The sequence below is a fragment of the Aethalodelphis obliquidens genome, unplaced genomic scaffold (assembly GCF_003676395.1).
Source record: "Aethalodelphis obliquidens isolate GAN/ISIS:26980383/991018 unplaced genomic scaffold, ASM367639v1 scaffold1, whole genome shotgun sequence".
Taxonomy (NCBI): domain Eukaryota; kingdom Metazoa; phylum Chordata; class Mammalia; order Artiodactyla; family Delphinidae; genus Aethalodelphis; species Aethalodelphis obliquidens.
In genome coordinates this window covers 83,541,614-83,556,702 of record NW_020837945.1, presented here as the reverse complement: position 1 = coordinate 83,556,702, position 15,089 = coordinate 83,541,614, and the positions used below count along the sequence as shown (strand labels likewise).

At 41.0% G+C, this 15,089-nt stretch overlaps 1 protein-coding gene across 1 annotated transcript in view; it reads right to left on the bottom strand.

The window, feature by feature from the left end:
• Positions 1 to 14,800, bottom strand: part of MCF2L2 (MCF.2 cell line derived transforming sequence-like 2) — a 217,629-nt gene extending 202,829 nt beyond the window's left edge. Inside the window, exon 1 of the mRNA XM_027122468.1 lies at positions 14,749 to 14,800. Within this exon, the coding sequence (XP_026978269.1) occupies positions 14,749 to 14,800 (52 nt within the window). The remainder of the gene's footprint in view (positions 1 to 14,748) is intronic.
• Positions 14,801 to 15,089: the final 289 nt, after the last annotated feature.

The following is a 15,089-nucleotide window of genomic DNA, read 5'->3' as shown; positions in this document are numbered from 1 at the left end:
TTCTTTGAGCCATGATCTCAAGGATGCCGCAATAGATTTTTCTCGAACGCCCGCATTACTGCCACCCACTGGTGATTTGCTTTGAAATGCTGCTCATAAATTCCCCACTGATGTCATGTGACCTCCTTCTCTTTCCCTATGAACTAAGTTTGATAGAACTTGTTATGAGGTTGGAAGAACTCAGGAGCAGAAGGGAGATCAGAATTAGACTGAAATATAAATAGTGATGTAGTGTATGATAAAAGTGGCATTTCCCATGGGGCCAGAGGGAGATTACAGATTCCCTCACTATCTGATAGTAGAGTATTCCTAGGAAACCTTTTGTAAGCCGAAAGGGCATAAAGCAAAGAGGCAATTACCTCAGTACACATCTTGCTAATAGATGCAGGAAATAAGTCAAGATAAAGCATAGATGCTTACTGACACAATTCAAAGCTATGGCAGCTTGATGCAGAGATGCTGAGTCTCGTTCCAGGGGAAGGAGCTTGGTGGTACCACTCTGCGTGTGCACTGCCTCTATAATGGCTCACTACTAAACAAATGTTGAACACTTTTTGCTTTTCTCCTAAAAGTGAAAATCTTCTTTGGAGTTCTTTTGGTTAGCAAAAACAGGTACTAACGTAGGTCTTTCATAAAAACAAAATGGCCAAAGCAAACTTTCGAAAAGCAGGGGATACCTGTACTCAGCAAATAGTGCTGGGTAACAAATAGAACTTGGCCATAACGGGACATCAAGTATAGTGATTAAGAGCCTGACCTCTGGTGTCACAATGCCTGAGTTCAAACCCTGGCTCTGCCACTTACAGCAGAATAATCTCAAGCAAGTCAATGAACTTCCCTGTGCCTCAGTTTTCCTGATTTGAAAATGAGGGAAATTATAATACATCCACCTAGTATGGTTGTTGTAAGAACTGAGTTAATGTTAGAAAACTTAAGAAAAATTCCCAGTATATAGTAGGTGCATGTACAGGTATTTTATTATTGTCAACAATGTTAAGTTGTATCCAAATTTCACTTCTTGCATCAAAATAAACTCCAGCCACATTAAATAATGAAATGACAGAATTACTAAAAGAAAATATGGGAGAACATTTTTATAATCCTGGAATTGGAACAGCCTTTCGAAGTATGACAAATCCCAATAAGAGTGATAGATTTACTAATTTGAAAACTACTTTGGCAAGGTAAACACACCTTTAACAAACTCAAAAGAAATGTAACCAACTGGAATATTTACAGCACATGTGGCTGATAAAAGGCTTATCTCCCTAGAATATAGAGAGCTCTTACAAAATTCACAAGAAATAGGTAAAGTGGGCTGGATGGTCCCCCTGCCTTCAAAAAGAAAAAAAAGAAAAACATACAGCCATGTCCTAATCCCCAATACCTGTGAACATTATCTTATGGAAAAAAGGGTCTTTGAAGACGTGATTAAGACTCTTGAGAGGAAGAGCCTATTCTGAATTATCCCAGTGAGCCCTGAATGCAATCATATAAGAGAGAGGAAAACAGGGGAGACCTTATGAAGATGGAGGCAGATATTGGAAGGATGCAGCCACAAACCAATAAACACCTGGAGCCATCAGAGGCTGGAAGGGATCAGAAACTCAATTTCCCCTAGAGCCTCTAGAGGAGGGGGGCAGGTACCTTGGTTTTGGATTTCTGGCCTCTAGAACTATGAGAAAATAAATCTCTGTTTTTTAAGCCATCAAATTTGTGGAGATTTGTTACAGCGACCATAGGAAACATAACGTCAGCCACAGACTGAGAACAGACAATTCACAGAAGAAATACAGCGGTGAATATATATATAAAATGTTTAACCTCACTAATAAATTAATGTAAATTAAAACAGAATGAGTGCTTTTCTTCCTGATAGACTGGCAATTTCTTTAAAGATAAATAACACAGCATTGTTAAGACTGTAAGCAAATTCTCTATAGGTAAAGGTATAAATAGGTACTTTTTAAAAAGTTGATCAATTTGGAAATATCTGTCAAAATGTTAAATATGCAGTCTTCTGGCCAAGAAATTCCATGTCTAGGAATTTAACCTATGGAAACGGTAACACAAGGGCAAGATAAGTGAGTACTAAGATGTTTATTACAGTATTGTTCCTCTAGGGCAAATGTCCATTAATAGCGGATTGGTTAAATAAAAGATGGAATAGCTATACAACAGAATACTAGGGAGCCATTAAATATAGTCAGACAGATCTATATGTACTGACCAGAAAAAGGTTCAAAATGTATTAAGTTTAAAAAAAATAAAGCAAGATACAGAATAGAATGTTATCATTTATGTTAAGTTTATATATATATATATATATATATATATATATATATATGTATGGAGGGCCTTATATATTTGAATGTATTTGCGATGAGATATTGAGGCAGAGATGGCTAGCTGCCCACTCAAAATTCACAGTTCCTCTTGCATACAGTAGCACTATCATTTGAAGGTGGCTGCCAGCCAGAAACTCCATCTCCCACTCACCAGCCCTACCTCCAGTTACTGCCATGTAGCTAGTGAATGCCAATGGGAGATGAGCAAAAATGATGAGTTGGGGTATTTCAGAAATAGGTGTGTCTTCACCACTGTGTCTTTTCCCTCCTGCAGGTGACAACTGCAAGGTGACAACTCTGAGCCAGAGGATGACAGACCCACAAGATAGAAGCAGGCAGGGTCCCTGAAACAGTCTGAGGGAAAAAGGCCAACCGACCAGGGCCATTGTATTGGAGTGTATTTATCCAGTGAAATTTAGGGGTTGTTACAGCAGTTGGTGTTACCCTAACTTACAGGCGTGCATTCATTTTCTAATATTTTAAGTACATTTTATTCTCCTTTTAAAAAGAAAAAATGGGGGAGATAGTCAGTGAAAAAAAAACCCAACTTCTGACTCTCCCTGAACCCCCAACAATTAAATAGTATATGAGTCTTGATTAGCACATACTTTAATCAGTGTGCCATCTCTTGAGTTTCATTCCCTTAGCCCCATGAAATCAGTATTATACCAAGAAGTCGACTGATAGCATTCCATGAATGTAAGATTGCGGTAATGTCAGAAAGGCCATTTAGGTACTCATAAAACTTGCATTAAGAGACTCAAACTTTTGTTGTTGTATCGCGTCACAGAATAAAGTGACTGACAGCCAGAGTACGTAGGCAAACATTTCACAACCTTTTATAGTGGGAAAAAAAGAAAAGCAACAATAGTATATGTAATGCTATAAGTTTAGGATTCAGAAATCTTCATATTCATCTTTCCTATTACTTCCTCTCCTCACGATCAACAAGACTGTAACCTCTTATGATTTAACTTTAGTAAAATTAGGGCAATCATTTACACCTGCATTCAAACTCTGTAAGGATTTGTGTGCATGCTCAGGTGAGCACCTACGTGTTTTAAGAATGGAAAGCAAAATCTGATTAACAGATTTGTTCTTTCTTAAGTAGCAAATACATAGTAGCCCTTGCATGAATCGTGTCTCAACCAGAAAGTATACTGGAACAATGAAGAATTTGTTTTAAAAGCATACTTCTCCATTCAATAATTCCCCTCCCTTGAAGAAATAGGTTCTAAGTATAGATAAAGAGTAATGAGAGAGACAAAGACATTTGCTTTAATCACCTTTCCTAGTCTGTGATCTAAGGGGAATAAATGTATTATAAACATTTTCAAGGAAAAAAAAAAAGGCCAGGGGTTGGGGAGGAATATATCAATAAGCCCATGCATGAAAGAAGCAGTCTTAGAAACAAGCAGCTGCTTCAGCTCTTAGAGCATCTGTCTTTTTTTTTGTGTGTGTGTGTGGTACGCGGGCCTCTCACTGCTGTGGCCTCTCCCGTTGCAGAGCACAGGCTCCGGACGCGCAGGCTCAGCGTCCATGGCTCACGGGCCCAGCCGCTCCGCGGCATGTGGGATCCTCCCAGACCGGGGCACGAACCCGTGCCCCCTGCATCGGCAGGCGGACTCTCAACCACTGCGCCACCAGGGAAGCCCCGAGCATCTGTCTTATTGTCTTCCAAATACATGTAAGGCATACTTAAAATGCTGTTCCTTCTCACCCAGCCCACTGAAGAGAAGTGGTTTTCTTTTTTATTCCTAAACCACCAGTCTGTTATCAGCTGATGTGTCTAACATGAAGTCTCAGCATTTCAGATTTAATGCTTTTCTTCAGACTTAACATTTTTCTTCAGGAATATGAATTTCATAATCTGGATTCTCATTTTCATTTTATAAAAGCAATTATATTGGTTATTTTTAAAAAATAAAAACATACAACTAAATAAAAATAAGAAAAGTAAAACTCCTTACCATTCCTTCACCCCAAATTAAATAGTTATCTTACAGGTGTATAATAGTCAGTATATATATATGTATGTATAGACATATATGCTTTTAAAATGGGTTCATACTTACACATTCTATCCTATAACCTGATTTTTTCAAAATATTTGTTTATCTCTTTTTAATACGAATTCTCAATAAATGACCACCTACGATATTGTTAATAGCTGATTAATGCTTTAAATTTTAAAAGTCCTTTTAAACTCCTTAACAAACTTGAGACAGTATTGCAAAGTAATTTTTTCAATGTAAAATTGGTTAGTTAAACCATTATTCCTCTGAGAATGAGGATGAATAACAAAACATACATAAGAGAAAGGCATCATTGCTCTCACAGTACCTTTTTTTGCCATATATTCTAGCCTGATGCAACTTCCTAGGAAATGGTGGTAAGCCCTCATCTCTGCCTCTGTGATCCGCACGAAGGTGCAAGGTAAGTATCTAGGGTCTTGCTGCCCACACCTCGTACACCAGGAGGCCATTGGATTCCGGGAATGGTGCCACTGCTCTCTCCTCGTTCCTCTCTCAGCACTGCACCTACATAAATATGTTTAATCCTTTCTCCTGGCTAATCTCTCTGAAGTTCACTCAAGGGCATGTCATTGCTGAGAGTTTATCCTTTGGATTAATGAGTGTTCACAGGATTACAGGCCCAAAAGATTACCAGATCTCCTCACTGGGAAACTGGGGAATGAGGAAGTCAGATAGAGAGGGAAATCCTAAAGTTGATGAGAATCAGAATGTTTTTTCTTTTTCAGAGGAATCACATCATAAGATATACATCAGGGCTTCCCTGGTGGCGTAGTGGTTGAGAGTCTGCCTGCCGATGCAGGGGACACGGGTTCGTGCCCCGGTCCGGGAAGATCCCACATGCCGCAGAGCGGCTGGGACCGTGAGCCATGGCCGCTGGGCCTGCGCGTCCAGAGCCTGTGCTCCGCAACGGGAGAGGCCGCAACAGTGAGAGGCCCGTGTACCGAAAAAAAAAAAAAAAAAAAAAAAAAGATATACATCAGGCCACTGCATATTTAAAATAAGATAATAGACAAGGATAAAAATTTTAAACGATGCTCTTCAGAAAATGTATTCCAGGCCACAATTCTAACCCCTCTCCAGGTTGCCAAGGAATAAAATCTAGAGAATTAACAATGCAACCAATAGAAGTCACTACCTAAACAAGCAACATACATTGGCAGAGCAAATGGCAACATTTCAGATCCTGAGATGGGATGTAGAGTATCTCTTGAACTACTTCTAAAGATCAGGTGCAAGTACAATGTCAGGATTCTAAATGAAGGATGTTCTTTGCCTGTTGTAATCTGACCAAGACCCCACTTAAGCACCACTTGAGTTCACCTTTCAGAACTGTGCCATGCAGAGTGCTATATTCAGAAAGAGGCTGCTTTTTCATAATGCATTTTATTTTGGTTCTTCATGCTTAATGTTTTTGCTTATTGATGTTCTGCTCCAAGATTTAAAGGAAGGGCACAATGCAAACTATCCAATAAGTATACAATAAGTAACTTATCCAATAAGTTCTGTATACAAGCTTCTAATTTTTATTTGTATGATTCAAGCTAACATTTCAGAGTAAGGCTTGCCGTTGGCCAAGGAGAAAACTGGAAAACTTTTTTCACAAAAAAAAAAAAAAAAATTAACTGTTTACTTTTAAGGAGAGGGTAAAATTTATACATTTTAAAATAGTCAAATCTGAAGTATACATTTTAATGAGTTCTGGCAAATGGATACATCCATGTAACCCATACCCTTTTCAAGATATAGAACATGTCCATCTATAGAAAGTACATTCATGTCCCTTCACAGAGAACCTTTGTTCCTAATCCCGGGGCAACCACTGTTATGATTTTTCAGTAGAGACTAGTTTTATCTGTTCAAAAGCCTCATATAATGCAGTCATACAGTATACACTCTTTTGTGTCTAGCTTCTTTCCCTCAGGATGCTTTTCAGATTCATCCATGTTGTGTGCACCAGTAGTTCATTCATTTTTATTGCTGGGTTGTATCCCATCATCTGGATAGTCAGTTAGTCCACTCTCCTGCTGATAGACATTCAGATTTTTTTTTTTTTCCCAGTTTGGGCTGTTAAGAATAAAATTGCTATGAACATTTATGTACAGGGTCTTTGTGTGGACATGTATTTGCATTTCTCTTGGATAAATACCTAGGAGTGGTATTGCTGAGTCAAAGCAGACGTGTATATTTAACTTGTAAGAAACTGCCAAACCTTTTCCAAATTGGTTATATCAAAAGGTTTTAAGATTAGAGGCTGCTCTCTTTAGCAATCCTCAGAGCCAGTTCTTTATTAGTGTTAACTGCATGTGAAGTACTTTAAGAAAATACCTAAATTAAGAAGAAGAAATATTAATTTAAATTTAGATTCTAAAACTTAAGAAAGCTCTTTTTCTTCCCTACCGTTAAGTATTGAGAATATGTTGACTCTGACCAAATGCAAAGTCTGAAAGTCTAATACAGGGCAGCAAATAAAGCAGTTTTCAAACAACAGTTTATTACATACAGCCAAACTTCCTCCCAAATGGTTGTACCAGTTTGGATTCCCATCAGCATTATAGAAATGATTCCCCATATGGAGGCTCTTTTTCATACTAAACATTAACTTCTTCAGCCTTTCAGTCAGAAGCAAACAGCCATGAATGCTTAGCTGGCATCACAGCATCTAGGAACATTAAAACTATCCTTGCTAACCACATCAATCCACAATGGCAGTGTGCATGCAACTACACACACCCAGTGATGACCCTAATTACACACCTCAGAGATACTGAGGGTTTGGTTACAGACCACTGCAATAAAGTGAATATTCAATAAAGCTAGTCACATGAATTTTTTAGTTTCCTCGTGCATATAAAAGTTATGTTTACACTATACTGTAGCCTATTAACTGTGCAATAGCATTATATCTAAAAAAATGTACATGCTTTAAAAAATCATGCTAACATTTTAACCATTATCTGAGCCTTCAGTGAGTCATAATCTTTCTCAAAAGTAACAAAGATCACTGATCACAGATCAGCATAACAAATATAATATAATGAAAAAGTTTGAAATATTGTGAGAATTACCAAAATGGGACACAGAGACATGAAGCGAGCAAATGTTGCTGGAAAAAATGGCACCAATAGACTTGCTCGGCACAGGGTTGCCACAAACCTTCAATTTGTAAAAAAAAATACAAATATCTGTGAAGTGCAATAAAGCTAACTGCAATAAAATGAAGTATGCCTGTATATCTTTTTGCAGCTTACAGAACTCTAGGGAGAAGCAGACTGTAAAATCTTAGAAACTTTATACATTTGGATCTATTATATAAACAAACTATACAGCTCTTATAATTCCTACATTCCATGCACTGACCTTTATCATTTGACCAAGATCAAGTATCTACTAAAGGACTGTATTTTCTTTATGTTTAACAACAGATTCTGAAATAACTGGGTACTGTACTAGGTAACTCTCCTTAGAAAAGAGCTGATTATTTCAGGAGTAATGGCAATGGGAGATGAATGTTTCCCCCGTCTTCTCCCTAAGAAACTACAATTACAGGTATTAAAAAAATAAAAATTTTAAAAAGCTTTTCTTAGCACTTCTAGGTGGCAGAGTAGGAGGACTACTCCTACTCTGTAGGAGCTCACCTCCCCTCACTAACACATCAAAAATACATCTACATATGGAGCAATTCTCACTGAAAACACACTGGAGACTGGCAGACTCTTATACAACCAGAGCTGTAAGAAAGACCCACATGGAGCAGGGTAGAAGGGAAAAGAAGGCATCAGGTTGTGACTGCACCCCTGGGAGGGAACACAAGAAAGGAAGGGGGATTACATGGGCTTGGAGATCTGCTCTGGGGACTGAGTGGTTTGAACCACTTAATGGACATCCCAGCCCTGGGATCTGACATAGGGAAGACATGTCCCCTTAGCTGGTTTGAAAACTCCTGGGAACAAGGTGGGAGGAAGCAGACTGAAATTGCCCAGGATTCTGGCTGGTTTCCTATGACTGCCCCAAATGACCACACCAGCCCAAGCTGGCCACTCTTGCTCTGTGGTGCAGCTCCACACTAGGCAAGAGCTGCCCCAGCTGATGGGAGAGTACAGTTGTGGGGGATGGGAGCCAGCTCAGACCGGCCACAGCATCCGAATGGGGCAAGGGAAGCTATTACTGGTGCTCGTGGAGAAGGCAGATCCAGAGCAGTCTGAACTCTGACTGATGTGACAGGACCACCCTAGCACACACCCCGGCCAGCACCAGGTGCCCACGCTGGCCCCTCTTGTTCTAGCACTGCTCCCCTCTGGGGCAGAGTTACCAATGCTGGGGGGGAGAAGGAAAGCACACACTTAGAGAAAACAGAACCAGCTCAGACCTAACCCTCAGGGCTTCTGCTCCAGCAATTTGGGATCAGATCCCACACACAATAGGGTGGTGAGGGTCACTGAGCAGAGGGGAAGTCCTGCCTCACACCTGGCTCTGGCTTCAGCCTCTCTATCTCCAGCCCCACCACCTACCAAGGTGCTAGCTACCAGCACACCCTGAGGAAAGATGTGACTTGGGCCCATGTCAGATCCAGCTCTCCCACCAAAGCCACTGGGCACATGCAGTGCCCAGTGTAAGGATGCTCCCACACAAGGACACCCCTTCAAGACCAGGATAGATAACTGTTTCACCTAATTTCATAAAGACAGAAAAAGTTAAGCAGAATAAGAAGACAGAGAAATTTGTTTCAAATGAACAAACAAGGAAAAAACCCTGAAAAAACAACTAATGAAACATAGATAATTTACCAGATAAACAGTTCAAAGCATTATAATAAGAATGCTAATTGAACTAGGGAAAATAAATGAACACAGTGGGACTATTAACAAGGAACTAGAAATAAAAAAAGAACCAGTCAGAACTGAAGAATACAATAACTGAAATGAAAAACACACTAGAAGGAATTATCAGCAGACTAGGTGATACACAAGAACACATAAGTAATCAGGATAGAATAATGAAAATCACCCAATCAGAACAACAAAAATAAAAAAAATTTTTTAAATAAGAATAGATTAAGGGACCTCTGGAACAACATCAAGCATAACAATATTTGCATTATAGAAGTCCCAGAAGGAGGAGAGAGAGAAAGGAGTCAAAAATGTATTTCCCAAACCTGAGGAAGGAAACAGATATCCAGGTACAAGAAGCAAAGAGTCCCAAACAAGATGAACCCAAGGAGACCTAGACCAAGACATACTGTAATTAAAATGGCAGAAGTTAAAGACAGAATTCTAAAGGCAGCAAGAGAAAAACAAAGTCACATATAACAGAATCCCCATAAGACTATCAGCTGATTTTTCTGCAGAAATTCTGCAGTCCAGAAGGGAGTAGCATGACATATTTAAAAATGCTGAAAGGGAAAAACCTACAACCTAGGATACTCTACCCAGCAAGATTATCATTCATAATTGAACGAGAGATAAAGAACTTCTCAGATAAGCAAAAATTAAGAGTTGGTCATACTAAACTGATACTAAAAGAAATGTTAAAGGGTTTTCTCTAAGTGGAAAAGAAAAGGCTACAACAAGAAGTATGAATCTATAGAAAAGGAAAAATCCCACTAGTAAAGGCAAATATACAGTGAAGGCTATGTATCAACCACTTAAATAAGTTGGTACAAATATTAGAAGACAAAAAAATTGTAAAAATATAACTATAATATATGGTAAAGGGATAAACATGAACATATAAAATATGACATCAAAAACACAAAACATGAGGGGAACAAAAAAATGTAGATCTTTTAGAATGTGTTTGCACTTAATGACTAACACTTTAAAATATATATATATATATAGTTATAGGTCAACATATATAAACTCCATGGTAACCTCAAATACAAATTCTACAATAGATACACAAAAACTAAAAAGAAAGAAGCACATGCACACCACTAAATAAAATCATCAAACCACAAGGGGTGAAAATAAAAGGAGAAGAAAAAGAACAGAGAAGAACTACAACAACAAAACAAGTAGCAAAATGGCAATAAGTACATACCTATCAATAGTCACTTTCAATGTCAATGGACTAAATGCTCCAGTCAAAAGACATAGGGTAGCTAACTGGATAAAAAAACATGGCATCTTCTGCTGCTTACAGTAGATTCACTTCAGAGCTAAAAACACACACAGACTGAAAGTGAGAGGATTTTAAAAGATATTTCATACAAATGGAAACAACAAGATAGCTGGGCTATCAATACTCATATTAGACAAAATAAGACTTTAAAACAAAGTCTAGGGCTTCCCTAGTGGCACAGTGGTTAAGAATCTGTCTGCCAATGCAGGGGACACGGGTTCAAGCCCTGACCCGGGAAGATCCCACATGCCACAGAGCAACTAAGCCCATGCGCCACAACTACTGAGCCTGTGCTCCAGAGCCCATGAGCCACAACTCCTGAAGCCTGGGCACCTAGAGCCCATGCTCTGCAACAAGAAAAGCCACCACAATGAGAAGCCTGCGCATCACAACAAAGAGTAGCCCCCACTTACCGCAACTAGAGGAAGCTCACGCACAGCAACAAAGACCCAATGCAGCCAAAAATAAATAAATAAAAAATAAATTAATTAAAAAAAAAGTCTAGAACAAAGAAGGGCATTATATAATGATAAAGGAATCAATACAAGAAGAGGACGTAATACTCATTAACGTATATGTACCTAATATAGGAGGACCTAAATACATAAAGCAAGTACTAACAGATAGAAAGGGAGAAATTAACAATAATACAGTAATAGTAGGGGACTTTAACACCTCACTCACATCAATGGACATTATCATCCAGACAGAAAATCAATAAGGAAACAATACTCTTAAATGGCACATTAGACCCATTGGACTTAATAGATGTCTACAGGACATTCCATTCAAAAACAGCAGAATACACATTCTTTTCAAGTGCACATGGAACGTTCTCCAGGATAGATTACATGCTAGTCCACAAAACAAGTCTCAACAAATAGAAAGTATATCAAGAATTTTTTCTGACCACAATGGTATAAAACTAGAAATCAATTACAGGAAGAAAAATAGGAAAAACACAAACACGTGAAGACTAAACAACATGCTACTAAAAAACCAACGAGGGCTTCCCTGGTGGTGCAGTGGTTGAGAGTCCGCCTGCCGATGCAGGGGACATGGGTTCGTGCCCTGGTCTGGGAAGATCCCACATGCTGCAGAGCGGCTAAGCCCGTGAGCCATGGCCACTGAGCCTGCGCGTCCAAAGCCTGTGCTCCGCAATGGGAGAGGCCACAACAGTGAGAGGCCCACATATCGCAAAAAAAAAAAAAAAAAAAGGGCAGAAGACCTAAATACACATTTCTCCAAAGAAGACATAGAGATGGCCAAGAGGCATGTGAAAAGATGCTCAACATCACTAATTATTAGAGAAATGCAAATCAAAACTACAATGAGTTATCACCTCACACCAGTTAGAATAGGCATCATCGGAAAATCTAAGAACAATAAATGCTGGAGAGGGTGTGGAGAAAAGGGAACCCTCTTACACTGTTGGTGGGAATGTAAACTGGTATAGCCACTATGGAGAACAGTATGGTCCTTAAAAACCTAAAAATAGAATTACCATATGACCCAGCAATTCCACTACTGGGCATATACCCAGAGGAAACTATAATTCAGAAAGACACATGTGGGGCTTCCCTGGTGGCACAGTGGTTAAGAGTCCACCTGCCAATGCAGGGGACATGGGTTCAAGCCCTGGTCTGGGCGGATCCCACATGCCGCGGAGCAACTAGGCCCATGTGCCACAACTGCTGAGCCTGAGCTCTGAAGCCTGTGAGCCACAACTACTGAAGCCCGTGCATCTGGAGCCCATGCTCCCCAGTGAGGGGGGCCGCTGTGGTGAGAGGCCTGTGCACTGTGGCGAGGAGTGGCCCCCGCTCTCCGCAACTACAGAAAAGCCCACGTACAGCAACGAAGACCCAACGCAGCCAAAAATAAATAAATTTATTTAAAAAAAAAGAAATGTGCAAAAAAAAAAAAAAAGGCACATGCACCCCAATGTTCATTGCAGCACTATTTACAATAGCCAGGTCATAGAAGCAACCTAAATGCCCATCAATAGACGAATGGATAAAGAAGATGTGGGGGCTTCCCTGGTGGCGCAGTGGTTGAGAGTCCGCCTGCCGGTGCAAGGGACGCGGGTTCGTGCCCCGGTCTGGAAGGATCCCACATGCTGCGGAGCGGCTGGGCCCGTGGGCCATGGCCACTGAGCCTGCGCGTCCGGAGCCCTTTGCTCCGCAACGGGAGAGGCCACAGCGGTGAGGGGCCCGCGTACCTCAAAAAAAAAAGAAGATGTGGTACATATATGCAATGGAATATTACTCAGCCATAAAAAGGAACAAAACTGGGTCATTTGTAGAGACGTGGATGGGCCTAGAGACTGCCATACAGAGTGAAGTAAGTCAGAAAGAGGAAAACAAATATCATATGTTAAAGCATATATGTGGAATCTAGAAAAATGGTACAGACAAACCAGTTTGCAGGGCAGAAGTAGAGACACAGATGTAGAGAACAAATGTATGGACACCAAGGAGGGAAAAGGGGGAAATGAATTGGGAGATTGGGATTGACATATCTACACTAATATGTATAAAATAGATAACTAATGAGAACCTGCTGTACAGCACAGGGAACTCTACATCACTTTGCTGTACAGTAGAAACTAACACAACATTTTAAAACAACTATACCCCAATTAAAAAAAAAAAAAGAAACAGGAGAGAACTTAATAATCATCCAAGTCTACCTCCTCGTTTAAGAGATGGGAAGCTTCACCCTGAGAGAGGCCCAGTGATCTGCCCAAGATCTTTAGTGGCAAAGGGCCCAGGGACAGGACCAATAATACATTCACAGGTTAGATGGTGTTTTCACCCACATTATCTTACAAGCATACTGAGCTGGGTGGGGAAGGATTATTAAAATTCCCATTTTCCAGCCTGAGGTGGAATGACTTGTCCAGAGCAGAATTCAAATTGAGATGGTCACACACCCAGTCCACTGCTCTTTCCTGCACCACAGTTTCTTGCACACGTTGGTATTTAGCTCAATCATCTCAGCATTCAATATATTTCAAACTACAAATTCTGTTTTATTTTATCCTATCTTCATCAGTATGTCACATTCGGCCTTCTCTGGTAGGATTATACTGACCTTCTGTCTTAAAAAAAAACCAGTTCAGTGGCCACATTTGGCACCAGAAACATTTTTTAAAACTTAATGAGGCTCCCCATACAAATCATCTTCACAAAATATATCACATGTGTATCATTCCAGATGTATATTATTGCATTAAACACACTGAACCAGTGTGCTCAAAGAGCAATAACAGCTCACTAATTGAAGCAATATTTATCATATAAATACCAAAAAGGCAGTTTTAACAAATGCGTGGAACACTGAGAAAAAAACTTCCTGACTTCAATAAAACTGATTTGCATTCACAGAAGGGTCTCAAAGTGAAGTGAGCAACAGAGAGAATTATCGGGATAATTCTAGTCATCTAAATCCAAAGGATCTGAACCTGAATGTGTTTTTTTATTTGAGGAGGTCCAGGGAAGGGGTGGGGGAGAAAATGTTAAGGAGGAATTTCCTTGCCGCTGTCTCAATGTTCTCTTACAGTATAGGGCCTGTCTTTCCACCACAACCCTTATTTCAGAAGGAAGGCACGCATGTTTTGCTCCCCATTTTGAACTCATGGAAGAGGATTAGAATTGCTCAGTCTCGTGGGGCTGGCAGAGGTTTCTCAGTGGGGTTCACCTGGGGCCGGGCGACACCTCCAGGCCGTACTTCTATAGAACAGGCCAGGGAGCTGGACTGCGCCCCGGCCCTTTACTGTGCCCTGCATTCCGGCACGCTGTCTCGTGAAGGACCCTCCAGTGGCCTGACAACGATTTCTGCTGGAAAGCACCGGCCTTCGCTCCTCCCGTTCCCTCTCCTTTCTCAGTATCGGGTCAATCACTACACAACTGGCCACCCCTGCCCGCGGTCAGCAGCGGGTAACAGATCCTAACAGCCAACTAGCCCCGGGTTTAGCGCTCAACAGACTCGGCAATTGCCTGGTAAAGGCTGTTGCCCCATGGCCTGTTCCGGCCCCGCCAGACGCGGGGGGCGCCCAAGGCCGCGAGCGCAGCACCCCAGGGACGCCTGTTACAGAGCAGCACCGGAGGCAGCGAGGCCCACACGCTGGGCAGGCGCCCCTCGACCATCCCAGGGCTGCGACGGAGGGCGGGGTGGGGGGAGACCAGGTCCCAGGCAACGCGCCCACCCTCCATTAATAAAACTTAGAATTAAGCGTCATTTACCGACACGAGCGATCACTGTGGTCAGTCGCCGGGTGAACTCCTGAGGGGCCATTTCTTCTTTTAACCAAAACAGCACTTCGCCGAAAAACCACTCGGTATAAACAAAACAAAGCAACACAAAACTGTTTCCACTGATGCTATGGATGACTTTTTAAAGGCATCTCTTCGCGAGGATGCTCGGCCCTCACACTCTTCCTCGCTCTCCTCAGGCACAAAACGAGAGTCACTCCCAGCCAAGGCCAACTCTCCAGGGCCGCGCGGTTAGAGGACGCCAGCCACGCCCCGGAGGGGGTTATTTTAAAGATGAGGTGGAGCGGCTTTTCCAACTTGACAACTGGCTT